Source organism: Aptenodytes patagonicus, unplaced genomic scaffold (genome assembly GCF_965638725.1).
Source record: "Aptenodytes patagonicus unplaced genomic scaffold, bAptPat1.pri.cur scaffold_561, whole genome shotgun sequence".
Lineage (NCBI taxonomy): Eukaryota > Metazoa > Chordata > Aves > Sphenisciformes > Spheniscidae > Aptenodytes > Aptenodytes patagonicus.
The window spans coordinates 1-26,419 of NW_027472457.1; the positions used below are offsets into that span (position 1 = coordinate 1).

Genomic DNA, 26,419 nt, shown 5'->3' on the forward strand with positions numbered 1-26,419 from the left:
TCCATCGTGATGGCAGCACCAGCCACCGGCACTGCCAGGCGGAGAGACAGTGCCAGGGTCAAACCGGTGGCAGTGGCTGTCCCCCGGCGTGGGATTGAGGTGATGCTGTGGGTGGGGGGGCACCCGAAGCCGGAGGGTCCTACTCACCCAGGACGGCGACCCACAGCGGCGGGCTGTCGGCCGTGGTGTCACCGTTGGTGGCTGTGCAGTGGTAGCGGCCGCCATCCTGGTGCTGCGCGGCACGGAGCTCGTAGCGGGGGCCCGTGGGCTAGCAGCGCAGCCGAGCCCTGCCGGTGCCAGGAGAAGGAGAGGGGCCCTGTCCCCGCAGCCACCGAGCAGCCCAGCACCAGGCGGTCGCCCTCTGCCACCTGTCCCCCGGGGGCTGCGCTGCCAGGGACACCCCCGAGACCGGGACCCCTGCGGGGAGGAGATGGGCAGGAATGGGGGACCCAGGCAGGGGTGGCGGGACCTGGGGAGGGGCAGGGGGACCTGGGGAGGGATGGAGGGGGACCCCAGGGAGAGATGAGGGGACCCAGGCAGGGATGGAGGGGCTTCAGGGAGGGATGGAAGGAGCTGGGGAGGGATGTGGGGACCCAGGAAGGGATAGGGAGACCTGGGGAGGGATGTGGGGACCCAGGGAGAGATGGAGGAACCCTTGGAGGGATGGAAGGAGCTGGGGAGGGATGCGGGGACCCAGGCAGGGGTGGGGGACCTGGGGAGGGATGGAGGGACCGGGGGAGCATGGAGGGACAACAGGGAGGGATGGGGGGCCCCAGGGAGGGATGGAGGAACCTGGAGAAGGATGGAGGAACCCCAGGGAGAGATGGGGTACCCAGTACCCAGGCAGGGATGGGGGGACTCAGAGAGGGATGGAGGGGACCCCGGAAGGGATGCAGGGACCTGGGGAGCGATGGGAAGACCCCAGGGAGGGATGGAGGGACTGCAGGGAGGGACAGAAGGACCTGGTGAGGGATGTGGGGACCTGGGGAGGGATGGGAGGACCCAGGCAAGGATGGGGGGATCTGGGGAGAGATGGAGGGATCGCAGGGAAGGATGGAGGGACCCGGGGAGGGATGTGGGGACCCAGGGAGGGCTGCAGGGCCCCGGTGCGTCCCCATCCCTCCCACACACTCACTGCGCACCGTGACGGTGACCAGGGCGCTGCGTTTCCGCACGCTGGCCGTCTCCGGCCGCACCTCGCAGGAGTAGTTCCCCGAGTGGGACAGCCCCACGGCTGGCAGCCAGAGCCGAGGGGAGCCCTGGGGCCCCCCCACCACCACCTCATCCCGGTAGAAGAGGTGCTGGAGGGGGGTGAGGGGCCGCAGGGGGCTGAGGTGGCTGAGGCAGCCCAGGGCCAGGGGGGCTCCCTCGAGGGGCTCGGCCGGGCCCTCCAGGCGCAGCACTGGCACTGAGAAGAGCTCTGGGAAGGAGCCGGGGGGGGGACAGTGACACCAACGCCACTGGGGAGGGGGGGGCTGTGCCCCGCCGGGTGGGTGCTGGGGAGGGGGTGCTCACCTTGCACCGCCACCGTCACCAGCGCTGATTCCTGCCGCCCCGGGATGAGGCCCATGGTGGCCTGGCAGCGGTAGCGCCCACTGTGGTGCAGCTGCAGGGCGGGCAGGAGCAGCTCGGCCCCCCAGGAGGGCCCCCCCAGCACCTCCTGCTCACGCAAGAACTGCACCTGGGTGATCTTCCTGCCATTCCAGCCCCGGCAGCGCAGCAGCAGCTCGTCCCCCTCCACCAGCGCCCGCACCGGCACCTGCAGCACCAGCCAGTCTGCAAGAGAGGGCCGGTGCATGGGGATGCAGCAGGTGGGCTCCCGTTGCATGGGGATGCACCGGTGTGCACAGGGATGCAGCCGGTGTGCACGGGGATGCACTGGCGTGCCCAGGGATGTGCTGGTGTGCACGGGGATGCACTGGCGTGCACGGGGATATGCTGGCATGCACGGGGATGTGCTGGTGTGCACGGGGATGCACTGGCGTGCACGGGGATATGCTGGTGTGCATGGGGATGCACTGGCGTGCACGGGGATGTGCTGGTGTGCACGGGGATGCACTGGCGTGCACGGGGATATGCTGGTGTGCACGGGGATGCACTGGCGTGCACGGGGATATGCTGGTGTGCACGGGGATGCACTGGCGTGCATGGGGATGTGCTGGCATGCACGGGGATGCACTGGCGTGCACGGGGATATGCTGGTGTGCACGGGGATGCACCCAGTGATGCACAAGGGATGTGCCCATTGTGCACGGGGATGCACTGGGGTGCATGGGGATGGGCTCCTGTCACACGAGGGGCGAGAGGCTGTGAAATAGGGCCCACCCAGAACCCTCGGGGCACCCGTGGGTGCCAGGGTGGGGGCACCCATCCTGCCTCTCACCATTTGAGAAACTCAGGGTGATGGGAGGGCTGAGCCTGGCTCTGGGGCTGCGGCACCGGTAACTGATGTTCCCGGCGTGCTTTTTGGAGACATGGATGTAGTTGGGTCCTGTGCGCTGCCAGAGCTGCTCATCGAGGTACCACTCGGTGAGGCCGGGCACGCCAGAGCCCCGGCAGGTCAGCGTCACCTCCTCCAGCAGGAACACCGGCATCCAGGGGGGGTCCAATGTGAGCTGGCTGGGCTGGGTGCCTGTGGGGTGACAGGGGACACCAGCCTGCCAGGGCCACCGTGGGTGTCTGGGGACAGCGGGGTTGGGAACTGGCAGCGAGGACTCACCAGCGAGGCTGAGGACTTGGGCTGGAAGGGAGAAGGGGAGAGGGGCTGGGTGGGGGCTGCTGCCACGGGGATACCAGCACCCGGGGGACAGGGTGCAGGGGCTGTCCCCAGGCTGCCCCCGCGGGGACACTGGCACCCGTGGGAAGGGGCACGGGGATGGTCCCCAGGGCAGCTGGGAGAGCCCGGGGTACACAGCTGCGTCAGAGCCGCCCACGTGCCGCATCTGTGTGGCATGGCCAACTCAGGCTGGTGCAGGGCTTGGGGACACCTCCACCAGCCACACGGCACCTCTCCCCACGGCCCCATCCCCATGGCCCTGTTCCCACAGTCCCATTCCCATGGCCCCCGTCCCCATGGCCCCATCCCCACAGCTGTCCCAGCCCCATGATGCCGGTCGCCACATCCCTATCCCTGCGACGCCTGTCCCCACATCCCTGTCCCCACATCCCTGTCCCCATGTCTCCATCCCCACGGCCCCATCGTTGCCATGTCCCCAACCCCACAGCCCTGTCCCCATCCCCACAGCCCCCAACCACATGGTGCCAGTCCCCACATCTCCATCCCCATGATGCCTGTCCCCACAGCCCCGTCCCCATGGCCACCCCAGCCCACGGCCCCGGGCATGCCGGGGGTACAACCCCATGGGCTGGCTCTGCTGGCGTTTTGGACCTTGGGGGACCCCGCAGCCACCCTGCGCTCCCTCCCCATGGGCCTGCTGGTGCCACCGGGCTCTGCCTCAACCCACTGCTCCCCAAAGCAGGGAGGGATCTGGGTACCCATCCCCGTGGCGTCAGGCCCCCTTGCCAGCCCCACGACTCGTGCCCGGGCACTCACCCCAGAGGAACAGCGCCGCGCTCCTGGCCATCCCGGCACACCGCCGTGTGCTGGCCGGGCCACCTCCCCTTTGCATAGCAGCTATTTGGGGAAAGGGGAAGGAAGCCACTTCCGCGTCCCCGGGGCTTTGCCCCGACACCGGGGAACACGTACCTGGTGGCACGTGGTGGGGACGTGACAGGCACCGGCAAGGGACGGGCTTGGGTCTGGAGGAGCCGCTGGCCCCTTTGCCCCGGGGGGGTCCCTCTGGGCACTGGGACGCTCCAAGGACACGGGGCACGAGCGGCCCTCGCGTGTCCTGCACTCGTGAGGGGCTGAGAACCTGAGGGCTGGGACCCCGAGGGCTGGGACCCCGAGGGCTGGACTCCGAGGGCTGGGACCCCAAGATCTGGGACCCCAAGATCTGGGACCCCGAGGGGCTGAGACCCCAGCGACCGGGATCCCGAGGGGCTGAGACCCCGAGGGCTGAGACCCCAAGATCTGGGACCCGGAGGGGCTGGGACCCCCAAGAGGCTGGGACCCCGGGGGTTGGGACCCCCGAGAGCTGGGTCCCCCGAGGGGCTGGGACCCCAGGGACCAGGACCCCCTGGGTTGGGACCGCGTGGGCTGTCACGGCTCCCCGGTCCGGGGCGGGGGGGGGGGGTGTCACGGCTCCCCGGTCCGGGGGATGTCACGCCCCGCCCCGTGCACTGCGGCGCCGCCTGGTGGGCGCACGGCGGAACCGCGCCGCGGGGGGCGGTCCGCGGGGGGGGGGGGGGGGCGGGCTCCTGAGGAGGGCGTGGCCTCCGTAGGGGCGGGACTCGGCGGCCACGCCCCCCGGCGGAGGCGGAGCGGCGCGAAGATGGCGGCGGAGCCGGGCCCGGGTCCCGACCCGGAGCTGGAGGAGCTGCTCGACAGTGAGCGGGACCGGCGGGCGGCGATCGGGGGGGCCGGGAGTTACGGGGTGCGGGGGGTCCGGGGGGGGGGGGGGGCTGGGGGTGGGGGTGGGCCGGGGGTTACGGGGCGCGGGGCGCCGGAGGGGGCTGGGGTGTTATTGGGGGTGCAATGGGGCGGTGGGTTATTGGGGTGCAGTTATTGGGGCACAGCGGGGCGGGGGGTGTCGGGGCAGGGCCCCCGGGGCTGGGCAGGCGTTGGGGTCCGTGGGGCGTAGCGAGGTGGGGGGAGCTGGCGTGTGCCACGGCACAGGGGTCATTACCGGGTGCAGGGAGCTACTTTGGGGGGGGTCCCTGGGCCAGGGGTGCCCGGGGGTCCCCCTCAGCCCGGCCCTTTCCCCAGGTGCCCTGGACGACTTCGAGAAGGCCAGGCCCGCCGCCCCCCCGCCGCCGCCACCGCCGCCGCCCCCCGGGGCCCAGCCCTCGCCCAGCGCCGCCGCCAAGGTGCGACGCTGCCAGGATGCGGCCGCCGCCCTCGCCCCGGCCCTCGGGGTGGGGAGACACCGTCCCTGCGGCGGGGGGGGGGCCTGACCGTGCCCCTCTCCCCAGGCCTCCCTCTTCGCCTCGCAGGAGAGGTTCTTCCAGGAGCTGTTTGAGGGGGAGCTGGCCTCGCAGGCGGCGGCCGAGTTCGAGCAGGCCATGCAGGAGCTGGCCCGGGAGGAGCCGCACTTGGTGGAGCAGTTCCAGAAGCTGTCGGAGGCGGCGGGCAGAGTGGGTGAGTGGGGCCGGCACGTGCGCGTCCCCGCCGGCCGCAGCCGCTCGGCACCGCCGCCGGTGGGTTTAATGGACGTGGCAAAGGCGCACGCCGAGGGGTGGCCGCCCTCCCTGGCCGCCGGATCGGTTGCGCCAGAGACGGTGTGTCGCAGCCCGGTGAGCCCTTGCCTTGCGGGGAGTGCGCTGGTGCCCGGATCCGCCCTGGCAGCCTCAGGTCTCGCCAACAGCCAGGGGACCTAGGTTGCGGCAGAGTGAGCGGCGTGTGCTGGCCCGGGGTGGGACAGGGCTTTGGGGGCACCGGCGACGGGGGGTTGCCCGCCACGCCAAGGGGTCTCGTTTTGGCTTGGAGCCGGTTGGCACCTCTCTGGTGTTGTGGTGCCGGGCATCCTCCTACATGCCAGGAGCTCCCCCAGCCTTCCTGCTGCCGGTCGGCACCGCGGTGGAGCAGGGTGGGTGGAAGGTTTGGGGGCTTTTGGGGGCAGTCCCAGTCCTGCAGGCACCTGGGACCCCCGTTTAGGAGCAGGGTCCCCAAAACAAGACCCAGACCCTTGCTGAATGGGGTGTCCCAGTCTGCCTGGCGTCTTCCCGTCCCCGACCGGCATCTCCTGGTCCCCGCAGGCAGCGACACGGCGTCGCAGCAGGAGTTCACCTCCTGCCTGAAGGAGACACTGAGTGGCCTGGCCAGGAACGCCACCGACCTGCAGGTAAGGCCGCCCCGCCACCGGCCAAGCGGGGTCCCCCTGGGGGTGCCCCCCCCCCGTCCCGGAGGGGGGCTGATGGTGTCCTTGCAGAGCTCCTCGGCCTCAGAAGAGGAGCTGGCGAAGGCGCTGGAGGGGCTGGGGCTGGAGGAGGGCGATGGCGAGGGCAGCGTCCTGCCCGTCATGCGGAGCATCATGCAGAGCCTGCTCTCCAAGGACGTGCTCTACCCCTCGCTCAAGGAGATCACCGAGAAGGTGGGGGGTCCGCTGGCCCTGGGACTTGGGGGGGTGGCGCATCGGTCCCGGCCTGACCCCCCGCCATCCCCCCGCAGTACCCCGAGTGGCTGCGGCAGCACGGCGAGGCGCTGCCGGCCGAGCAGTACGAGCGGTACCGGGCGCAGCACGGCGTGATGGGCCGCATCTGCCAGCAGCTGGAGGGCGAGCGGCCGGGCGAGGGCGAGGAGGAGCGGCGGGCACGCTTCGAGACCCTCCTCGACCTCATGCAGCAGGTGAGCGGGTGGGGGACGAACCCCCCTGGGTCCCCAGTGCCACCCTGACTCCCCCCCTGTGTCTCCCCCCCAGCTGCAGGACCTGGGGCACCCGCCCAAGGAGCTGGCCGGGGAGTCGGTGAGTGTCCCCGGGGAGCCCCTGGGGGGGTGGGGGCCCTGCCCGGACCCCCCCAGACACCTGGGTCCCCCGGCTCACCCTCTCCCCCTACCCTGCAGCCCCCCGGCCTCAACCTGGACCTGCCGGGGGCGGCAGGCGGCGAGCAGTGCCGCCTCATGTAGCACCGGCGGTGGGATGGGGGCGCCCGCGGCCCCCCGGTGCTGCGCTGCCAAGGACAGCCCCCGCCTCGTTACCGACTAATTAAGACCCCGACGAGGATGAGGATGAGGATGAGGATGAGGATGAGGAGGCCGAGCGGAGCTGCAGCCACGGCCGCCGAGGAGCGGGGCTGGACACGGCAGCCCGGGCTCTGCTGTCCGGCACCGTGGGGGTGCCGGGGGCGGCTGTGGGGGCCGGGGGGGCCCAGTGTGGGGTGGGGGCATGAGGGGCGCGGGGACCCCGGCCCTGGGGACGCGTGTGTCCCCCCCGATGTCCCCAATAAATGTGTTGGTAACTACACTGGCTCCCGCCTGGGGAAACTGAGGCAGGGTGGCCAGCAGCACCCTGCCGAAATGCAGGGGACATGGGGTGACCCTACAGTGACGGGGGGGGGGGGGGACCCCGAGCAACACGGCAGGGGAGGGGGCGTGTGAGACCCTACAATAACATGGGGGGGGACACAAGGTGACCCCTACAATAACACGGAGGGGTGGGTGGCCCTACAATAACACAGGGAAGGGGGCACAGGGTCACCCCACGATAACATTGAGGGGGCACAGGGCGACCTTACAGTAACGCGGGGACACGCACGAGGCGACCCTACAATAACATGGGGGGGGGGGGGGGGGGGGGGCACAGGGCGACCCTACAGTAACACTGGGGTAGGGGTCGCCGCTGCCATGGCGACGGCGGGGCCGGGGCGGCGCTGTCGCGCGCTGTCGCGCAGCGGCCGTTGCCGTAAAGCGCCGCCGCGGCGCCGTAAAGCGTCCCGCGGAGGCGGCGCACTAAGATGGCGGCGGCTGGGCCCGGAGCCGGTGGCGGAGGAGCAGCCGGCGGCCGCGGGGCCCGCGCCTGAGCGACGGCCGGGAGCTGCCGGGAGTCGGGTCGGTGCGGGGCCTCCCCTCCCTCCCCATCCCCGCCCTGACCGGCGGTTCTAGCCCCGGCTCCGGCGGCCCTCCCCTCCCCCACCCGCCGGGCGGCGGGGCCGGGGGCGGGGCCCGCTCGGGGCAGGGCCGGGCCGGGAGGACTCCTCCGGGGGGGGCACAACCCGGGGGGTCCCGCCACCCCCGCGGTGTACCAGGCCTTTGGGGGCGGCTGGGGGGGCCTTGATACCCCCGTGGGGTCATCGGGCACTGGGGGGTCCCTGCTGCCCCCGGGGAGTCGTTGTGCCTTTGGGGGGGGCTGGGGAGGGGGGGTCCCTGCTGCCCTCAGGGGGTCCCTGTGCCTTTGGGGGTGGTCCCTGCTGCCCTCAGGGGGTCCCTGTGCCTTTGGGGGTGGTCCCTGCTGCCCCCAGGACTGTCCCTGCTGCCCCTGTGGGGATGGTGTTGGGGTGGTCTCTCTTGCCCCCAGGCCTGGTCCCTGTTGCCCCCGGGGTGTCACCATCCCTTTCAGGGAGTACCGGGGGTCCCTTCTGCCCTCAGGGCTGGTCCCTGTCGCCTCCATGGCGTCTTCGTCTCTTTGGGGGGATGCTGAGGGGACCCCTGCCGTCCCCAGGGTGTTGCCTTGCCTCAGGGGGGTGCTGAGGGTCCCCTCCCACCCCCAGGGCCCCTTCCCTGTTGCCCCCTGTGGTGTCATGGTGCCTTGGGGGGGCACTGGGGGTCCCTTCCAGCCCTAGAGCTGGTCATGGGAGGGAGCTTGGCTGAGGGTCCCTCCTGTCCCCCAGGTCCAAACCTCATTGTCCCTGGGCCTTCCTCACCCCCTCCCTTCCAGGGAGTCCCTGTTGTCCCCAGGTGGGTCCCCAGGGAGCTGGGGTCCCTGGGGCAGGTGCGGCTGGACCCTGCGCTGCCAGGCTTTAACCTGTTGTTTCCCGTCAGCTGCCAACAAACCTCCGGCCTTGGCGCTCGCTGCCCGCGGCACCGCTGCCGCCGTGCAGGTGAGTGGGCCGCCCCGGGTCTGGCAGCGCTTGCCTCTTGTCCGTCTGTCCTGCGTGCGGCGGAGGCGGATTGTTGGGCTGCGCCTGCCTCGGTCTCCTTCGCGATGCTGAATTACTCGTGTTGGTGGCGTGGCCTTGGGCTCCTCCGGCTGCTCGCCCCTTCGCTCCTGCAGGATTTCTCCTGCCAGCCGGGCTTTCCTCAGCCTCAGGACTGCTGCTTCCCCCTAGGGAGCCGGGAGCCTCCTTCTTCCCGGGCACTGGACGGGGAAGGAGCAGCGCTGCGTGCAGAGGCAGCCAGTGCTTGTTAGCTGCAGTTAATTAGGCCCTGCCCGCACTGGGAGCGGGTTCACGCCGTCCCGCGAGGCGTTGGGGGAGCTGGGGCTGTGCCGTGGGATGGCTGGGAAAAGCGGTGGGGAGGTGGGTGCTGCGTCCCCCGAAGAGAGGCTGCCGTGCCCAGGATGCTCCAAGATGGGGATTCTGGACCTCCGTGTAATTGCAAACGGGAAGCTGCTTAATTAGTGTCATCGCTAGGACCTGCCGGGCTCCCGGGTAGGTTTGTAATTAACCAAGGCTCTCCTGAATGCGGCCCGCTGGCAGGTTTCTGCCCACGTCTCGGCAAACTGGAGGTGCCCGGCCGGCCTCTCCCCTATGAGGGGCTATCGGGGTGGAAACCTGCTCATCACAGGAGGTTTAATTGGGGGTTTAAACCCCCCGACACCATCTCGGGGGGAAGGAAGGCTCCTCCGCAGTGAACAAACGAAGCTGCCTCCGTCCAGGTCTGATGAGAAAACTTTCCTTAAATAGAAGAGGCTCAGCCGAGCCCAGCGCGACTTGTGTGCGGGAGGGACCCGGCGTAAATGCAGGCACGAGGCCGTGCCGCGGTGTCCTGTTGGCATCTTGGCATGCCGGGACATTGGAAACTGAGGTGAGGGGCTCTTGGTGGATCAAAAATGCCCCGCACTCACTTCTGGCCCCGTTGCTCCTCTGCTTTACATAGTCGGAACGCGGCCCGGGTGCCGAGTGCCCGGCTATTCGTGTGTTTATATAGCTATGTAAATATTTTAATGATAGATCGTTCAGGGACGAAGCGGCTGCGAGCACTGGGTTTCCAGCCGTAAAGCAGCTGGGTTGGCGATGCGGCGGCGCGCGGCCAAGTCCTGCGGGCGCTGCAGAGGGTTACCGCGTGCCGGCCGGGTAACCAACCGTGGATGGATGGTGGATCTCGGGTGGCAGCGAGGGGCTGGAGCCAGCTGCCGCACGGAGCATGGCCTGTGTCCTGCTGGCTCGTGGCATTACAGGTTGGGGTAGCAGCTCGGGATGGAGAGGACTGTCTCCTGGGCACGACCGTTGGAGTTGCTGACCGGTATCGTGCCGGTTTGGGCGCTTGGAGTCTGGCAGGCAGTGGGGCAGCCTGGCGGTGTGAGCCCCGGCACGGTAGTGAGCCCCGGTGCGCTGTGCCAGCAGGATGCTGAGCCCCAGGCGTTCGCTTGGTGGGTCGAGGCCGTTCCTGTCCCAGGGAGAGGAGGCAGCAGCACTGTGGCAGCACCCGCAGCTTGATCCCGGCGGCCGCAGAGGCAGCCGGGAAGCTGTGGCATGCGGAGGGATATTTTTAGGGCCCTCGCGAGGGTGCCGGAGAGTCAGGCTTCGAGCATGTGAAGCTGGGAGCGCTGATTCTGTTCAGATGTTGACTCCAGGGAACTGCAAAACCCACGTGTCTGCTCCTGGGGTCGCTCTGCGTGGTGCTTTGGAACTGGGCTGGTTCGCTGGCTCCGGACGTGTGCCCCGAGGCATTGCCACCTTGGCAGGGAGACCCAGCCTGGTGCTGGCAGCTCGGTGATGGACTCAAATATCTAGGTGAGGGCTCAGGGCTCTCTGCAGGGCTGACCGTGTCCCAGCTCCCTCCGGTCCGCACCGAACAGTGTGTCGTTGCTTCCCTCAAGCAGTTCTCCCCGGTTTGGGGAGGTGGAAGCGATACCTTTGGTGCCGTCTGCGTTTCCAGCCGCCAGTAACTCGAGCGTGGGGTTCCCCCATGTCCTCCTGCTGCCAGTTTGTCCCTGCCTGAGCCCTCCGAGTGCCGACGACGCCCTGTGCCGTGCCGTGCCGCGGGGCTGCCGGTCGACGCGCGCTTCAATCTCCCTGCCATGTGAACGGCTTCAGCGCCTGCAAGCGGAGCTGGTGGGTGGCTGGGGAGGCTGACGCAGAGCTGTTGGAGCTGAGCGCCCGGCCTGGCTATCCATCGGTACCGGGCAGCCAGCACAGGCTGGTGTTGCGCTCCTGGGCATAGAAGACGGCTGGGGAGCGCAGTGTCCCCCACGGTGTCCCTGGCGCTGGCAGAGGCCGTGTCTGTCCCTGCTGTCTGCTCCGCCAAGGCAGCTGAGGGCTTTTTTTCTCAATTCTCTTAATTTCTTAGCAAGGTTATGGTCCTCCGGTGTGGGTGGATGAGACGTGAAGTCAGGCTAATTATTTGGTAATGGATTCCTCTCCTCTGAAAGCGCATTTCTTGTTCCTCACCTTTGTGAAAAGGCTGCCGCGAAACGGTGTTAATGACAGATCTGAATAGGTAATTTGGTAGAGGAAAATAACTACCGAGGAGCAAAGTCCAAACCCGGTTCTTTTTGTACGTGCAAAGATGTTCCCAGCCCCTTGGATTAATAATGCTGCCGAAGGCAAAATAACCAGCAGAGGGAAAGTCGACCTGTTGATGGACTTTCTGATCTCGTAACGACTCGGGCAGTGGGGAGTTAAGCCACAGCTGAGCACTGCAGTGTTTTGAGCCCGTTCCTTACTCATCCGGCATGACAGGCACCGTATGAGGGATGGAGTCGCCTCGCCACTTAGAGCAGTAAATTAAAACCAGTCCTGCCCCAGCTCCTGCCTGGTCCTGCCCGCAGCCCCCGGGGACAGACCTGGCGAGGCACGGGGCACCGTCTGCGGCACCATGAACTCGCCGGCTGAGCAAGCACGAGTCGCCCCCGCCGCGGCGGTGAGTAATCCCCTCGTAAGGCTGAGCCTTGGCGCTTTGCGGGAGGTGAACGCTCGCTCTTCTCCCTGCCGTGCTGCTGGCACGGAGCCTTCACGTGCTGAGAGCCGCCGGCGCTGGAGGGACGGGCTCGGCACCATGTCTGGCTGCCAGCGCGGAGCAGAGATCCGGCAGGTTTGGGCAGGGGAGAGGAGGGCTGAGGCTCTGGGGCAGCTTTCGTCCCTGGCTTTGCTTTTCAGCCCTTTCCTCCCCCTCTCCACAGTATTGGTGGTTTTAAAGTGATTTTATACGAGCTGGCAGCGCCAGCTGGGGAAGAGTTAAAACTGAAGCTGCAGAAAACACTTTATCTTGTTCTGCACTACTACTCTCGTTACTGAGCGAGCGACTGCAGTCGGCTGAAGCTCGCTGGTGTTTTCCGTTGCATAAACTTGGTTTCCTTATAAACGCTCCTGTGCTGTAAGAGCTTTTATCACACTTCAGCCGGAGCCAGCCCAGGTGCCCAGGCCTTTCCCGGGCACCCCGGCGGTGCTGTTGGGCGGTGCCGGTGGTGGTGGCCCCTGCTCCATCGCCCTGCAGCTGTACCTGTGGGTCAGCAGCTTCAGCGAGCCCCGCTTGCCTCCTAAATCACCCGTTTCTTAGAGAGGAGCCATGCTCAGGCTTGGACTGGCAGTGACAGACCCAGCTTGGGCAGAGCCTTTCGCCTTCTTTGGCTCTTCAGGGTTCCGCTGGTATTAATTCCCAGTCTAACGAGGATTAGTCTCTGGAGTGTTTGCTGTAATCAGAGTTAATGATGTTCTTGGCTTTGGCTTTTCCCTGCGTGTAAACGGGGGAACTTTTAGCAGACTCCCTGACACTGGTTAAGAGCAAGCAGCTAAACCAAGTATGAAGAAGTCTGACTAAAAATAGAAGGAAAGTAAAGAACAAGCAAAGCATAAATAAAATGTGGGGGGTTTTTTTTTCCTTCCACCTTGGCAAAACCTCTGCCGCTCGTGACTCTGACATGTTTTTCCTCCTGTGTCTCGGCGTGACCCGGCGAGGCGGCTCTGCTGGCAGGTGCTCTCGCCAAAAGCCACCTGTGACCACTGGCAAGCGATGGGCACCACAATCCTGGGGAGGGAGGGGGGGGTCTGCAGCCCCGTGGGAGCTGCCCCCACAGCGGGGAGGAGCTGAGGCTGCTTTGGATGCCGTCCTCGGATGCAGCGGGGCCGTCACTGCTCCTGCAGCCCGTGCCTCCCCTCCCCGTTGCAGTCGGCCCTCCAAAGCAAGGGCTGGGAAACGCCCGGGAGACGAAAACGTGCTTGCCTTTGGTTTTCCATGCGCTCGTGAGGAATTGGTGAACCTCTCCTGGAGCAACTGGAAATGCCGGAGAGCTCCTGGCCTTGTTGCTTGGTTCCGCTCTTGCCCACTCCCCGGGAGGAGCAGAGTTGTTGGGGGTGCCAAAGGCCAAAGCTTGCTCTTGGTGGAGGCTGGGTAGGCAAGGTGTGGGCAAGACACCTAGCCAAGGTGTCTGGGGCTGCTGTCCTGTCCGTGGCGTGGAGGAAAACGGCCCCTCGGTGATGCCGGGAGGATTTTGTGTGTGGGAAGGTGTTTAAAAATCTGTCGCTGGGGTTAAAAAAACCTCTTGAGCAGCTTTTAACTGGCTGCCTACGGTCTGCAGGTGCCAAGAAGTTTCTCGATACCGTGACTCGCTGCCTTCCCAGCCACCTTGCCTCATCTGCCTGCGATCCGAGCCCCGCTCCTGCCTCCCTGCCTGCCCCGAGCCAGGGGTGTGTGTTGTGCAGCTGCCTTGCTGTAGCAACTGCTGCCAAGCCGAAGTCAACACCTCCTCCTTCCCCTGAGCGCGGCTGGGGATTGCCAGTCGGGAAGCGCCCATCTTATTGTGAGAGGCGAAGCAGGGTCCGGGCGCAGGCAGCGGAAGCCGGCAGCCATCCCGCAGGCAGGACGAGAGGCAGCACGGCGGGTCGCAGATCTGCTTCCCTGCTAAGTCGACGGTGTCTGAGCAAATTAGAAACTGGAGAGGAGTTTAGGGGATGACGGCGAGCGGCCCTGTTACCCAGCCGCGGGTGCCTCGGTGGAAGCCAAGGGACATGACTGTTTCCTCTGCCCTCGGCAATAGCCGATGAGCTTTTGTTGTCGTGCACGCTTGGGTGCATTGAGTGTGGTCACCGAGCCTGTAGCCACGTGCGCGCCACTTCCTCCGCTGATTCCGTTTTCCCTTAGAAAGCGGCGCTCTCCAGACCAGCCCGCGATGCCGTGGATGTGCGTGCACCTCCACCGACACGGGGACAGGCCAGCACGTCCCCATCTCGGCAGACTGGCCGTGGCAGGGATGCTCCAGCTTCTGCTCTCTCTCTCTCGCACACAGGGTGAGCGCTCTGGAAAACGTGATGTCGGATAAAGGGAGCAGCATGGAGGGGAAGACGGACATAGTGAATGGTAAGGGTGCCAGTGGGGACTGGTCTCCCCGTGCCTGGGGTCTCCTGCTGGGGAGGCTCATGGCCTTGTCTGCACCATGCAGGCAGCTTGTCCAGCAGCCCGGAGGAGATGTCAGCCGAGGAGGGCCGAGAAACCTCCTCTGGCATTGAGGTGGAGGCCTCCGACCTCAGCCTGAGCCTCACGGGAGACGACGTGGGGCCCAACCGCACCAGCACAGAGAGCCGGGACACGGACACGGAGAGCTCGGGGGAAGAGAAGGACTCTGACAGCATGGACGACACGGGCCACTACTCCATAAACGAGGAGAACCGTGCCCTTGACCGGTCGCACTCGGAGGAGGAAGAGGAGGAGGACGAAGAGGAGGAGCAGCGGTCCCACCGCCGTGCCCAGCGCAAGCGTGCCAACCACGACCAAGACTCCTCTGACGACGAGCAGGCCCTGGAGGACTGGGTGTCCTCGGAGACCACGGCGCTGCCCCAGCCCCGCTGGCAGGCGGTCCATGCCCTCCGGGAAAGGGAGCTGGGCTCCAGCGCCCGCTTCGTTTACGAGGCCTGTGGGGCCAGGGTCTTCGTGCAACGCTTCCGCCTCCAGCACGGCCTGGAGGGCCACACGGGCTGCGTCAACACCCTGCACTTTAACCAGCGTGGCACGTGGCTGGCCAGCGGCAGCGATGACCTCAAAGTGGTGGTGTGGGACTGGGTCAGGAGGCAGCCGGTGCTGGAGTTCGAGAGTGGCCACAAGAGCAACGTCTTCCAGGTGAGGAGCATGCGGGGAGGGTCCTCAGAGGGCTGGGGGTGATAGAAGATCCCCCACGGTGGGCAGGTGCCTGTTCTAGAAGCATGTAATTTCAGCTGGACGATGCTGTGCGGGGCAGGAGAAACATGTCGTTAAAGCTAAGGGCTGCGGGAGGAGTCCAGCCGCTGTGCGGTGGTAACTAGCCATCAAAACCCACTGGTGTGCCCTAAAATCTGCTGTCTCACGGAGCCCTGGCTGGGGATGGTGGGGTGAGATGGCCCTGTTCCCTGCAGAGCTTCCCCCTGCTGCTCCTCTGGCCCCGGTGAGCAGCAGGTTTGGGAGCGGCTGTGGGCAGGAGCCGTGTTCGGAGGAGGCCGTGCCGTGGCGGGCAGCCCGGCGCGTGGGCAGTGCAGCGGCTCTGCCACCGCCAGAGGGGCCTGGAGGGCCGGGCTGTTGCTGCCACCGCGGCACTGCCTGTGCTCGGAGGGACGCTGGCACCACCAGCGTCTCCGCCAGGCTCCCGGCTCTCCACACTCACCAGAAAGGGCCGGGACGATTGCTCGGAGAGCTCGGCCCGTCGAGCCAAGGTTTTGCAGTCGCTGCCTGCAGATCTGAGCATCCGGGGCTCGTTGGGGTCTGGCAGGGGTGCTGCTCTCGATTCCTCTCCTGTTTCCATCCATGCATACGCAAGCCCCTGCCCCGGCGTTGAAAGCCACCCCTTCACTTGCTCTTTTCCAGGCCAAGTTCCTCCCCAACAGCGGCGACTCCACTCTGGCTATGTGTGCTCGGGATGGCCAGGTCCGGGTGGCCGAGCTCTCCGCCACCCAGTGCTGCAAAAACACCAAGCGCGTGGCACAACACAAAGGCGCTTCGCACAAGGTGAGCCCAGACCAGCCCGCGGAGGGGGCGGACGGCAGCTGGGGACCCCCGAAACACCCGGGTGCCATCCTGGCTCACCGGCTGCCAGAAATAGTGAAGGCAGAGCCGCTGCCATGGAGGGACCGATTCTTAAATGCTGCTTTATAATCGCTGTCACCTCTGAGGGTGACGAGGAGGGTCTCTGTGCCCTGCAAAGCAGCGAAGTGAGCACTCGGCCGTGGGTATAGAGGGCTTGGTGCTGCGTCGGCTCCTGTTAATAGCCGACTGTTTACTGGGAGAAAGGGATCTTGCCACTTTGTTGGGTAAAAAGGGAACCAATGCCCAAGTATTTATCTTCCAGCTGGCCCTAGAACCGGATTCTCCATGCACTTTCCTATCAGCAGGTGAAGATGCTGTAGTCTTCACCATTGATCTGAGACAAGACCGGCCCGCCTCGTGAGTATTTCTCTACCCGCTCCCACTGCCAGGACCGGGGAAGCTCCGGAGGGAGATCTGGGGTCCCGGGGGGCTCCCCTGCGAGCGGGTGGCGCTCGGCTGCATAGGGCTGAGGGTCCCGCTTGTGCCACTGCGTTTTCACGGCAGCACGTGCCTGTTCAATGGGCATAAAGTGGGAAAAGAGATATCCTTTGGCTTTCAAGCAGTGCTGTCTTCCCTGAGGTGCAGGGTCAGACCAAAGAGCTTTTCAGTGGCTGGTCTGGGGTTGCCATCTCGTGCGAGGATACAGATATGAACCTTGCTAATTAGACAAGTGCGTTTGAACCCCCATCCTCCCCGGGATGGGGCCCTGTTCAGATAGGAAACAGAAATAATACCGGTGCGGCAGGTCCCTGCACAGGCGTGCCTGCCGCGGCGACTGCCAAAGGCTGCCCGTCTGGCACCCGTTTACCCATCCCGGGGGCAGCGCTGAGGGTCCTGCGCTCCTTCTGCGCAATGAAGTGGCTGATTAATCACAGTACTGAAACCTCCCCATGCTGGCAGCAGCTTGGAGCTCGCGGTTCGCCTGACTCGCTCGTCGCATGAGCGCTATTGCAGTTAATTGAAAAACAATAATTAGTAAGCAGCCGGGTGGTGCGTGCTGGATCTTAACCCGTATCGCCGAGAGATCTGCCGTTTCTGACAAGCTTCCAAAATAAATCCGCGGCGGGTGTTCAAACAGACACCTGGTTTTGATATCATGGTACTTTTCCAATATAGCGGCATATTATTTTGAAGATGATCCTGCTTAAAACTGAGGGCTTCGGCGCTCATTTCCCGGTGGTGTGGTTTTATTTGTATGTGCGAGTGCTTTTGTCTACAGCCTTAAACCCATCTGTTTCATAACCAGGACAAAAACTGCCGGGGTGTTTCAAAACAGCCGCATTTAATCCTCATCCCTGCTCGCCCCGCATTTGCCGGGTTCGTTTCGAGCGGAGTCTGTTGGTCAGTAGGCTGGCGTGGGTCTGTCCCTCCTCTTTCTTCGTGGGGATCCACGCTGCTGTTTGGGTTTGATGCTCGCAGGGAATCATCACCCTGTGAGCGTGAAACCGCTCTGGAGGCAGGGTTCGCAGGCAGACTGTAGGCAGCTCCCATCTTTCATTAAGCCGAATGGTATAATTAGAAGAAAGAGAAGCTTTTGAGCTGGCTGTTCCTTCTTGAGGATGCTGCCTCAGTTTGTATTCGTGTCTGCAAAGCTGAAATATTGAGCTCCTGGGGGAGGGGGGATGGCGTGTGTGTCGGATTTCGTTAAATCTGGGCCTTATTACAGCGAGACGGGTGGGGAAAAATAACAGCAGAGCGTTTCTGCTCTGGAGTTAATCCGATTCTGCCCTCGCTGCTGCCTGTCTGGCTCCATCGGGCTCGAGTTCGGGCCCTGAAACCCTTCAGACGTTTCGGAGGAAAACGCCAGGGAATGATTTCACTTTGCGCCCCTTGAGTTGCAGACAGAGCATGTGCTCGGTTCAGCTGGGAGGCTGAAATGGTTGGGTGGTGTTTTTTTTTTTTCCTGGGAGTGAGTAAGAGACTCGCGCAGCTCCTGCTTTTCCCATCTGGACCCTGTTTTGAATTCGAGGAGGATTTTTTTTTTTTTTGTTATTATTTTTCCTTGTCTCTTAAAGGAAACTGGTTGTGACAAAGGAAAAGGAGAAGAAAGTGGGTCTGTACACCATCTACGTGAACCCAGCCAACACCTACCAGTTTGCTGTGGGAGGCAGAGATCAGTTTGTCAGGTGAGTCTCTGCTGGGGACCCAGACTGCGTCCCCAAAGTGGACCTGAACGTTCCCATGGGGGCTCAGTTGGTACCCCCGCGAGCTCTGAAATCTCTGATGTCCTACCCCAGAAACGCTTGTGGCTTCAGTTGTTAATGCCTCCGCAGCCTGTTCTCCCATAAGCAGCAGGAGCACAAGGGGGATCAGTAGCGAAGGATTTGGATCCTTTGAGGTTTAGCCCTGGGATCCACTGTCCAGCCTGCCCTGAAGCCGGGAGGTCCTTCCCTCAGGAACTAGCAATGCTCTTAACGAGCTTCTGACAAACCTCCTCTCGGTTCCCCACCTGTGGATGGAGCCTGGTGGGCATCGGAGATGAGATTAAGGCTCAGGGAAGGTCTCGGTTTCAGCGGGGCCGAGCTCCTTAAGTGACAAATGCAAGCCCCCCTGGCCTTTGAACCGCTCAGGGCAGCCCCCGGCATGGGGCCGGGCTGTGTCTGTGTGTTTGGCCCCTCGGTCTCCCTGCATCAGTGCAGAGCTCCCCTGGAGCCAGTGGATTTTAAGGTGCAGCTCGTGTGGCATCTGTTTTGGGTAGAAGCGAATCGTGCATGCACCAAGCCTGCCTGCTTCCCAGCTCCCCGAGAGCGAGCAGAGCTGCAGCGTCGCTCGGCTCCCCGAGGACGCGTAGGGGCCGCTCCTCGGAGAGCGGGGGGACGCCGCAGCCCTGCCGCTGGGATCGCTCGCACGGCGACAGCTCCCCGGAGCGCCAGCCATGCGGGTGTCTGGCATGCAGGCAGCAGCTCCTGGGGTGCCGGGCGTAGAAACACCTAACACATGGGCTTGCAGACTGCTCAAGCAGCAGCGCCAGTGCCTCGCTAGCTCAGTAGCTTTCAGAAGAGCGCAGGATCGTTGCTCAAAACACGGCCTCCCCTCCTTCCCGCTCTCTGCTGCTCTCTCCATCCTCTGCCCATATCCAAGTGCCTCCTCTCCCCCTGGCTTCCCCGGCACTGGGCAGCTCCTGGTGGGCTCCCGCATCAGGGAGGCTCCAGGAGGTTGGGGACCCGGAGGAGCCCAAGCCAGCCGAGGGACAAGCATGGTGGCGGTCACGTCCCCCTTGCAGAGCAGCCTCCGGGCTGACAGAGCTCTGAACGCAGGTTCGCAGCCCGTGTGCACGCAGGCTTTGACATTGTCACGCGCCACCGAGCAATGCCTCCGACATAACAAGAGGTGACGTTAAGCTGCTTTGGCCGAGACTTCTGCCCATCCGGGCCGCTCGGCAGCTCCGCAGATCCCTTGGAGAGGGCCGGAGCCTCCGACCAGCGTCAGGGCAGGTCGTGGTTTCAGAGCTGGCTCAGACATGGCGTCTGCGTGGTCGGGGAAAGCTGCCGCTCTGCCGCTCTCCTCCTGCCCTGGCCCACAGAGGTGGGCAGCGCCGGCCCTCCGTGCCCATCGGCTCGGCATCCCTCGTGTCTCGAGCGAGTGCCAAATGCCTGCCATCCTTCCCCCAGGATTTACGACCAGCGGAAAATAGATGAGAATGAGAACAACGGCGTACTAAAGAAGTTCTGCCCTCACCACTTGGTAAGCAGCTCAATTTCATGATGTACCAGCGCGATGGGTGGCACCGGGGGTCCCTCCCCTGCGGGGACGTGGCATGGGAGAGCTTGCGGGCGGGTGGACCGGCAGAGGACATACCGCAGTGGCCGTCGGCTCTCAGCCACCTGCGTGGGTGGGCAGCAGCCCTGCCGCAGTGCTGCGGCTCGCGTGCTCGTCTCCTGCGTGCCGGCACCGAGCAAAGCCGAGCCTGGCGCAGGGTGGGCAAACCTGGGGGGGGAACTGCGTCCGCTGCGGGGTGAGGGACAGGCAGACGGGTCTCCTGCTGGCAGCGGGGCTGCCCATGACAGCCTCACCAGCAGGACCGGCCTTCGCCCAGCTCCTGTAGCTGGGCTGGTGCCGGCAGCGCTCGCTGTGGAGCGAGAGCCTGGGATGGGGCCTGGGCAGACCTTGCTGCCCGGATCTGCGGAGCGCTCCCTTGGGAGCCTCGTGTAGGAGCGGCCGAGAAGCGCTTGCTGGCCAAGTCTCTTGCAGGCTTCCTGCCTGGAAAACAGCTCGAGAGGACGAACGAACTGCCTGGGCTTTGGTGGTTTTTTTTTTTTTTCCTTGACCCAAATCTTCCACTGTCCATGAAGTCCTGTCTTGGTGTAGGAAGAGGCAGCAATTTTATGCTCTGATTTTAAAGCTCTTGCAGAGCAGTCACTCGCGTGCCGAGCTCTCTAAGCGGGCACGTGGCCAGCGTAGGTGTGCTGGTATGCTGCGGGAGGAGGAGATGGGAACAGAGCTGTCTGTGCTTTCCCTAGGTGAACAGCGAGTCCAAAGCCAACATCACCTGTCTCGTCTACAGCCACGACGGCTCGGGTGAGTGACTGACCCGCAGCGGGGCTGATGGACGAGTCGCGGGTGGCCCGGGCTGCGGCATTGCGGGACAGAGCCATCCTGGCCGGGGGAGGCACCGGGGACGGGGGGGGTGCTGGAGGCACTGCCGGGCACCCGGGGGGCTTGCAGCACACCCACCCCTAGCAGAGAGACCACCTGCGCCACGTGCTCCCTGCTAACGCCTGTCTCTTCCGTCCTATGCCAGAGCTGTTGGCTAGCTACAACGATGAAGACATTTATCTCTTCAACTCCTCTCACAGTGACGGAGCGGAGTACATCAAGAGATACAAGGGACATCGCAATAATGCCACTGGTAAGGACTGGCTGAGAGGGGTGTTGGGGCAGACCACCCCCCGGCAGGCTGCATCCCCCGCTGTGGGGGGCTCAGAGGCTCTCCCCAGGTCACTGTCAAACTCCCACCACCACCGTGTCCCATTCCCTGGCAGCCAGCGGGTCCAAACTCGCTCCGGCTTCCCCCTCCTCGTGCCCGCAACCAGGCTTTGGGGCAGTCTGGAGGTGGGGGGGCCGTCCCCAGAGCAACCCGGAAGAATAATTGCCTGCTTTTAGCTTATTTCTGCAGCTCCCTGTGTTTCATCTTCCTCTCAAAAGACCCTTAACACAAACTCTTGGGCTTGCAAAGAATGAGCTATTATGTGTCTGGGGACGGAAGAGATCCACGCTGGTAACCCTGGAAACTCGCTGGCTGCCAGGCAGGAAGCGAATTCATGGCAGGGAGCGCTGCCCGGCTCCTGATGGCCTCGGGCTGCTTGTTTCTCTCCTTTCAGTGAAAGGCGTCAATTTTTATGGCCCGAAAAGTGAGTTTGTGGTGAGCGGCAGCGATTGCGGCCACATCTTCCTGTGGGAGAAATCGTCCTGCCAGATCGTGCAGTTCATGGAGGGCGACAAGGGAGGAGTGGTGAGTCCCCGCCGCTGTGCTGCCCTGCTCCTCCGCCACCTGCGAGCTGGGGTTCATGTCTACATCCAGTACAAGCTGCTTCCACGTGCCCGCACGAATTTGCCTCCGCTTTTCGTGCTTTTTCTACCGAAAGCCAAGCAGGGTCCCGGCGGGCTCCCGGTGCCCCACGTGCGGGGTGCTCGGTGCCACTCCTGCCCCGGGAGCAGCAGCGGGGATGGCTGAGGCAGGCTGGCGAGGGCCATGGTGCCTCAGAGGTCTTCTGGTGTACGAAATCCCATGGGGATTTCACCCGCGTGCCCACGGGGTGCTTGTCACCGAAGGAGGGGTGAGGGGGATGTTGGAGCTGCCGCTGTGCAGGATGGGGCAGCCCCCTACCCTTCCCCCTGGGACGTGTGGGGTCTGCAGGGAGAGCTGCACGCTCCCGGGCCGGATCTGAGCGCTGCTTCCCGCTGAGTGTGCAGCTGCGTCCTCGCCCTGTCACATCCAGGAAAGGGACGCAGCTGCACCGGGGCTGGCCCCGCACCGAATTTCCCAGGCTACGGCCGATGGCGGTCAGGTCCCGAGCGGCCGCCGCCTGCGCTGGCGGGAGGGATCCATGCCCGGTTTCGGCTCAGAGCCGGCAGACGCTCGGTCTCATGCGCCGCCCCGGCAGTCGGTGCCTGTCCCCCGTGGGCACAGGGCTGGGAGGGGGACGGGATGCACTGGTGGCGTCCCCAGCTCCTGGGTCGGGGCGGGTAGAGGGGGGAGCAGGTTTTGGGTCGGTGTCGAGGGGACAGCAGGTTCCTCGCTGGCCTGGGGATGGGCGGCAGAGCCCTGCCCGCTGCTCCCTCCTGCTCCCGGCCGAGCCGGTCCCCGCTGTGCCACTCCTCCGCTGGCTCCACAGTCGCCTTTTGTCTGGGTGGCCGCGGCCCCGTGCCAGCTCCCGGCGGCTGCTGGCACCGCCACCCCCAGCCGGCAGAGCCGGTGTGGGGCCGGATCCGGCCCGAGGACCTCCCTGACAGCCGAAGCTGGGCTTTAGCACCCTGGGATGGATACGGCCCCTTTCCTGTTGGGTTTGCTGCCGGGGTTGGGGTTCCCCGCTTTCATTGCACCCGTTGCCTCTCAGGGTGCACCGGGCTCGGTGCCCTGTGAATTACTCGGGGGCACCCCAAATTTGGGGGTTTGCTTGGGGGGGTGGCATGTGTCCCCATCCCCCCCCTTCCCAGAACCAGAGCGTGGGGACGCCAGGGGTGGCAGCCCCTCTCCCTGCCTGGGGGTCCCATGGGAAGCCCACCTCACCGAGCCCTACAAGAGCTCCCCATCTCCCCTCGTGCCGCTGTGCGAGACCCCGACCCGAGGCCAGGGTGACGGGCTGGAGGGCCACCAGAGAGCTTGCGGGTGTCAGGGTCGGTCCCGGTGACCCCCCCCACCTCTCTCACCCCGAGGTGAACTGCTTGGAGCCCCATCCCCACCTCCCCGTCCTGGCCACCAGCGGCCTTGACCACGACGTCAAGATTTGGGCGCCCACGGCGGAGAATCCCACCGAGCTGGCCGGCCTCAAGGAGGTGAGACCCAGAGAGCGAGGGGGGGGGGGGGGGGGGGGGGGCGGGCCAGGGGGCTGCGGGGCCGGGGGAAACCCCCAGCCCCGCAGCCCCCTGACACCCCCCACACACACACCTTGCCTGGCCCCAGGTGATCAAGAAAAACAAGCTGGAGCGGGACGAGGACAGCCTCCACCACACCGACATGTTCGACAGCCACATGCTCTGGTTCCTCATGCACCACCTGCGACAGAGACGCCATCACCGGGTAGGTGCCGGGCTCCCCTCTGTGCCCCCCCCCCCCCCCCGCCCCCTCTTTTGCCCGCTGCTCCCCCAGCCCCTTCACCCCCTTTCTCTGCCCCCCCCCCCCCGCCCTGCTGGCAGCGCCGAAGAGAGCCGGGGAGCACCAGACGGCGACTCGGATGAGTCTCCCAGCTCCTCCGACACCTCGGACGACGAGGAAGAGGGGCCGGACCGGGTGCAGTGCATGCCGTCATGAGCCCCCCCGGCCCCCAGCCGGGGCGGGGGGGGGGGGCTCCGGGCACGCATCATCCCTACTAACACTTTGAGCTTTGTATTGACTTGTTAAGGACCCCCCCCCCCGCCCCACTCCCCATCCCCTCCCTCCTCATCCTCGCAGCCCCCCCCAGACCACCAGAGGCAGCACAGCCTCGGCCCGGGGGTCCCTTCCGTCCCCAGGACCCACACAGAGATGGGGGGGGGGGGGGGGGGGCGGAGGATTTTTGTACTAACATGGCCCCCTGGTCCCCTCTCCCGCTCTTCTGGGGGTGACCTGGCCCCTTCCCACGCTCTTCAGGGCTCCCCCTTCCCCGGGGGCTCCGGCCCCCCCGGGGGGGCTGCAACCCCACCTCCCTCCCTCTCCCCCGCAACCGGGGGTGTTTTGCAGAGAGATGCTTGTCTAGTTTGTACATATCAGTGATTTGCACTTGGTTTGGCCCTTCTCCGCCCCCCCCCGGCCCCCCTCGGGGCAGCGGCCGGAGCCCCCAGGAGCCGGGAGGGTCCTTTAATTTTCTGTTACTTTTAAGGAGATCTCTTCTGGGGGGGAGCGGCGGCGAGGGCTCCCCGTCACTGTTAGAGGCCTAATTTTATATGTATTAAAACCAAATCGAACTTGGATGTTATCAAGTTAAAATTATTGTAAAAGTTTGAATATATATTATATATAAATGCAATAAAAACCAACGGAGAGAGGCGGAGGGCTGTGTGTCCCCTTCCCCCTGCCCCCTTCCTTGGGCTCCCCGTGTCCCCAAGCTGCCCCCAGCCCCAGGGCTGGCGTGGCCCCAGGCCTGCCCCCCCCCCCCCCTTCCCCCCCGCCTTCAGAGGGGTGTATTTTGCCCCTTTTTGCCGTGTTCTCACCCAAACGCCCCCCTCACAGAGCCACGCGACCCTCCAGAGCAGCTTTCATCTCCATCTGTTTATGAGAGATCTGTACACAGTCAGCACGGTCGGGGGGGCGGGGGGGGGTAGAGGGAGCAGGGAGGGTCCCCCCCAGGGGCTGGGGGACACCGGTGTGTCACCCTTCCCCCCCCCCCCCCCCCAGGATCTCACTGGGGGGGTGGAGGGTCCCCGAACAGTCATTTTGCAACAAAAGACACAGTTTTGGGGGGGGGGGGGGAAATGAATGTGGTCCCTGTCCTGGAGACAATAAATAGGGGGGGGGGCCAACACGGAGGGATACAAGAGCTGGCGGCCGCACACAGGCGCTCTGCGGGTTTTAGCTTTTATTAAATAAAATATATTAACATATACTCTCTCCAGTGCCCCCCCTCGCTAGCCCACCCCCCCCTCCGGTTAGTAGCTAGAGCTGAACCCCAAAGACACCCCCCCCCCCCCCCCCACGCACACACTAATGGGGGCTGTGCCTGTTTTCCCCGTCCAGTGCCCCCCTCCCTCCTAGTATGACACTGGGGAGGCTGGAAGGACACCCCCCCCCCCCAAAATCAGTCTGGCTGGTTTGGGGGGGCAGAACTGGCATCCCCCCCAAACCAAAGTGGGGGTCTGGGGGGTCCTTCTAATGGAGATTTCCCCAGTGCCTGGGGGGGGTCTGGGGTCCCCCCGCCTTGAACATCACCACCCTGCACAGGGGGTCCCACTGCCTCCCCCCTGCCGTGTCACCTCCTCATCCCCGCACCCACTGCAGCCCCCCGGGGGGGGGACACACACGACACGACACTGCAGACGTGCCCCCACCCTCCCCGTGGGGCTGAGGCCTGACAAACTCACACCATCCTCCAGCCTGCCTGGGGGGGGGGTCAGCAAAGACACCCCCCCCCCCCTCCCCTGCTCAGCCCTGCTGCTCACCTCCCTCCTGACCTGCCCTGTCCTTCGTCCCTGCACCCCCACCCCGCCATGATGCTCACTTGGGTCCCTGTCCCCCCCCACCGGCACTGGGGTGGGGGGTGGTCCCGGTGCCTGTCACCCCCCCAGCCACAAGTTGGACCGGGGGGGGGGGGGTGTCCCTGTTCCTGTTGTTCCCCCCTCCCAGTGAGGGCTTGGGGGGGATGTCCCCTGGGAATAGCAAAGCGTGCCCCCCCCCCCCCCCCAAAACACACGCACACCCACACGTGCACACCCACGCACACACAGAGCCGCCCAGCCCCCGGCCCCCGGGGGGGGGGGCGTTAAGACTTTGTTAGTGACCGTGCTGGCCCCCCCCCCCCCCCCCCCGCCTGCCCACACCCTGGGGCCGGAGAGGTGGCAGGGGGACACGGGGGGGGGGGCACAGCCTTCCTCCTCTTCCTCCTCCTCCTCCTCCTCGCCCCCCCTCAGGCTTTCTTGGGCGGGGGGGCCAGTTTGATGATCTCCTCTTCCGAGGGCTGCCGGATGATGTCTGCCGAAACATGGGGGGGGGTGTCAGCGGGGCCTCTCCCTGCGCCCCCCCTCTCCCCCCCTCCCCAGCCAGAGGGACCCTTCCCTGCCTTGGGGACCCTGGCCCTGCCCTGGGGACAGGGGGGGTGTCCCTGTCCCGGCGCGGAGGGGGCTCACCCTTGTACTTCTTGGCGCTGGGGATGCGGGTGAGCTTGGTGTCCACCTCGTCCTCCTCGGAGATCTTGAGGACCTGGGTGCGGTACTGCACCACCATGGTCAGCAGGTCGGGGCGGCGCGAGATCTCAAAGATGTGCTCGATGTACGACAGGTTGTCTGTGGGACGGGGACCGGGACGGGGACGGGGACACGTGCTGGGCCACCCACGCTGCATTGCAAAGTGTGCCCGAGGACGGGGAGCGAGGCAGGGGAGAGGGGATGGTGACAGGGGGAGGGCAGGGAGAGGCCGGGACAGGGGACAGGAGCTAGGGACAGGGAGCAGGCAGGGATGGAGACAGGGGACAACAATCCCTGGGGACAGGGACTAGGATGGGGACTGGAAGAGGGGACAAAGGAGAGGAACAAGGGCTGGGATGGGGACCAGAGCACGTGGCAGGGTCCAGGGTGGGGACCGAGGCAGGGGGCAGGGAACAGGGATGGGGACCGAGGCAGGGGACAGGGAACAGGGACCGGGAGCAGGGCTGGCAACAGGTGACAGAGATGACGAGCAGGGACAGGGACTGGACCAGGAGAGGAGATGGGGACAGGGATGGGACAGGGATGGGGAAGGGGCCAGGGTAGGGGACCACAGGGGACAGGGACAGGCACAGGGATGGGGACCGGGGCAGGGGACAGGGATCAGGCAGGGGACAAGGACAGGGACCGCTACAAGGGACTGTGATGGGGACCAGGACAGGG

The 26,419-nt window shown here is 65.4% G+C and overlaps 4 protein-coding genes across 7 annotated transcripts; 2 read left to right on the plus strand and 2 right to left on the minus strand.

Moving 5' to 3' along the window:
* Positions 1–4: 4 nt before the first annotated feature.
* Positions 5–3,584, minus strand: LOC143173974 (Fc receptor-like protein 3; the record flags this gene model as incomplete). The annotated part of the gene is given in 8 exon segments (XM_076364079.1): positions 5–31; positions 148–265; positions 267–373; positions 376–417; positions 1,136–1,420; positions 1,516–1,776; positions 2,384–2,740; positions 3,554–3,584. Coding segments are annotated over 8 exon segments (1,228 nt in total), but the record flags the coding sequence as incomplete, so codon positions are not given.
* Positions 3,585–4,369: 785 nt separating this feature from the next.
* Positions 4,370–6,898, plus strand: PEX19 (peroxisomal biogenesis factor 19). 2 transcript variants are annotated; one of them, XM_076364080.1, is made up of 8 exons: positions 4,370–4,449; positions 4,829–4,929; positions 5,035–5,200; positions 5,818–5,903; positions 5,991–6,152; positions 6,230–6,406; positions 6,480–6,524; positions 6,623–6,898. In XM_076364080.1, the coding sequence occupies exons 1-8, from the start codon at positions 4,395–4,397 to the stop codon at positions 6,683–6,685; spliced, it is 855 nt and encodes a 284-aa protein (XP_076220195.1). In that variant the 5' UTR covers positions 4,370–4,394; the 3' UTR covers positions 6,686–6,898. The 2 variants fall into 2 exon arrangements, with proteins under 2 accessions (XP_076220195.1, XP_076220196.1); XM_076364081.1 differs by having other exon boundaries at positions 5,056–5,200.
* Positions 6,899–7,502: 604 nt separating this feature from the next.
* DCAF8 (DDB1 and CUL4 associated factor 8) lies at positions 7,503–23,271 on the plus strand. 3 transcript variants are annotated; one of them, XM_076364085.1, is made up of 14 exons: positions 7,503–7,606; positions 8,537–8,595; positions 13,941–14,011; positions 14,094–14,767; positions 15,485–15,625; positions 15,966–16,060; positions 17,719–17,829; positions 19,315–19,387; positions 20,164–20,221; positions 20,445–20,552; positions 21,025–21,155; positions 22,580–22,699; positions 22,827–22,943; positions 23,070–23,271. In XM_076364085.1, exons 3-14 carry the CDS (start codon positions 13,963–13,965, stop codon positions 23,172–23,174), a joined length of 1,782 nt encoding a protein of 593 aa, XP_076220200.1. In that variant the 5' UTR covers positions 7,503–7,606; positions 8,537–8,595; positions 13,941–13,962; the 3' UTR covers positions 23,175–23,271. The 3 variants fall into 3 exon arrangements, with proteins under 3 accessions (XP_076220200.1, XP_076220198.1, XP_076220199.1); XM_076364083.1 differs by having other exon boundaries at positions 23,060–23,170; XM_076364084.1 differs by lacking the exon at positions 8,537–8,595 and having other exon boundaries at positions 23,060–23,170.
* A 2,118-nt stretch (positions 23,272–25,389) lies between these two features.
* On the minus strand, positions 25,390–25,837 carry PEA15 (proliferation and apoptosis adaptor protein 15; the record flags this gene model as incomplete). Its single annotated transcript, XM_076364082.1, is given in 2 exon segments — positions 25,390–25,526; positions 25,682–25,837. Coding segments are annotated over 2 exon segments (221 nt in total), but the record flags the coding sequence as incomplete, so codon positions are not given.
* Positions 25,838–26,419: the final 582 nt, after the last annotated feature.

Excerpts from the sequence above, each read along its gene's own strand:
- PEX19 (XM_076364080.1), top strand. The coding sequence starts at position 4,395 with ATGGCGGCGGAGCCGGGCCCGGGTCCCGACCCGGAGCTGGAGGAGCTG. Across the intron at positions 4,930-5,034 it reads CGCCCAGCGCCGCCGCCAAG|GCCTCCCTCTTCGCCTCGCA; the intron begins GTGCGACGCTGC and ends CCCTCTCCCCAG. Across the intron at positions 5,201-5,817 it reads GGAGGCGGCGGGCAGAGTGG|GCAGCGACACGGCGTCGCAG; the intron begins GTGAGTGGGGCC and ends TGGTCCCCGCAG.
- DCAF8 (XM_076364085.1), top strand. The coding sequence starts at position 13,963 with ATGTCGGATAAAGGGAGCAGCATGGAGGGGAAGACGGACATAGTGAAT. Across the intron at positions 15,626-15,965 it reads ACAAAGGCGCTTCGCACAAG|CTGGCCCTAGAACCGGATTC; the intron begins GTGAGCCCAGAC and ends TTTATCTTCCAG. Across the intron at positions 22,700-22,826 it reads AGCTGGCCGGCCTCAAGGAG|GTGATCAAGAAAAACAAGCT; the intron begins GTGAGACCCAGA and ends GCCTGGCCCCAG.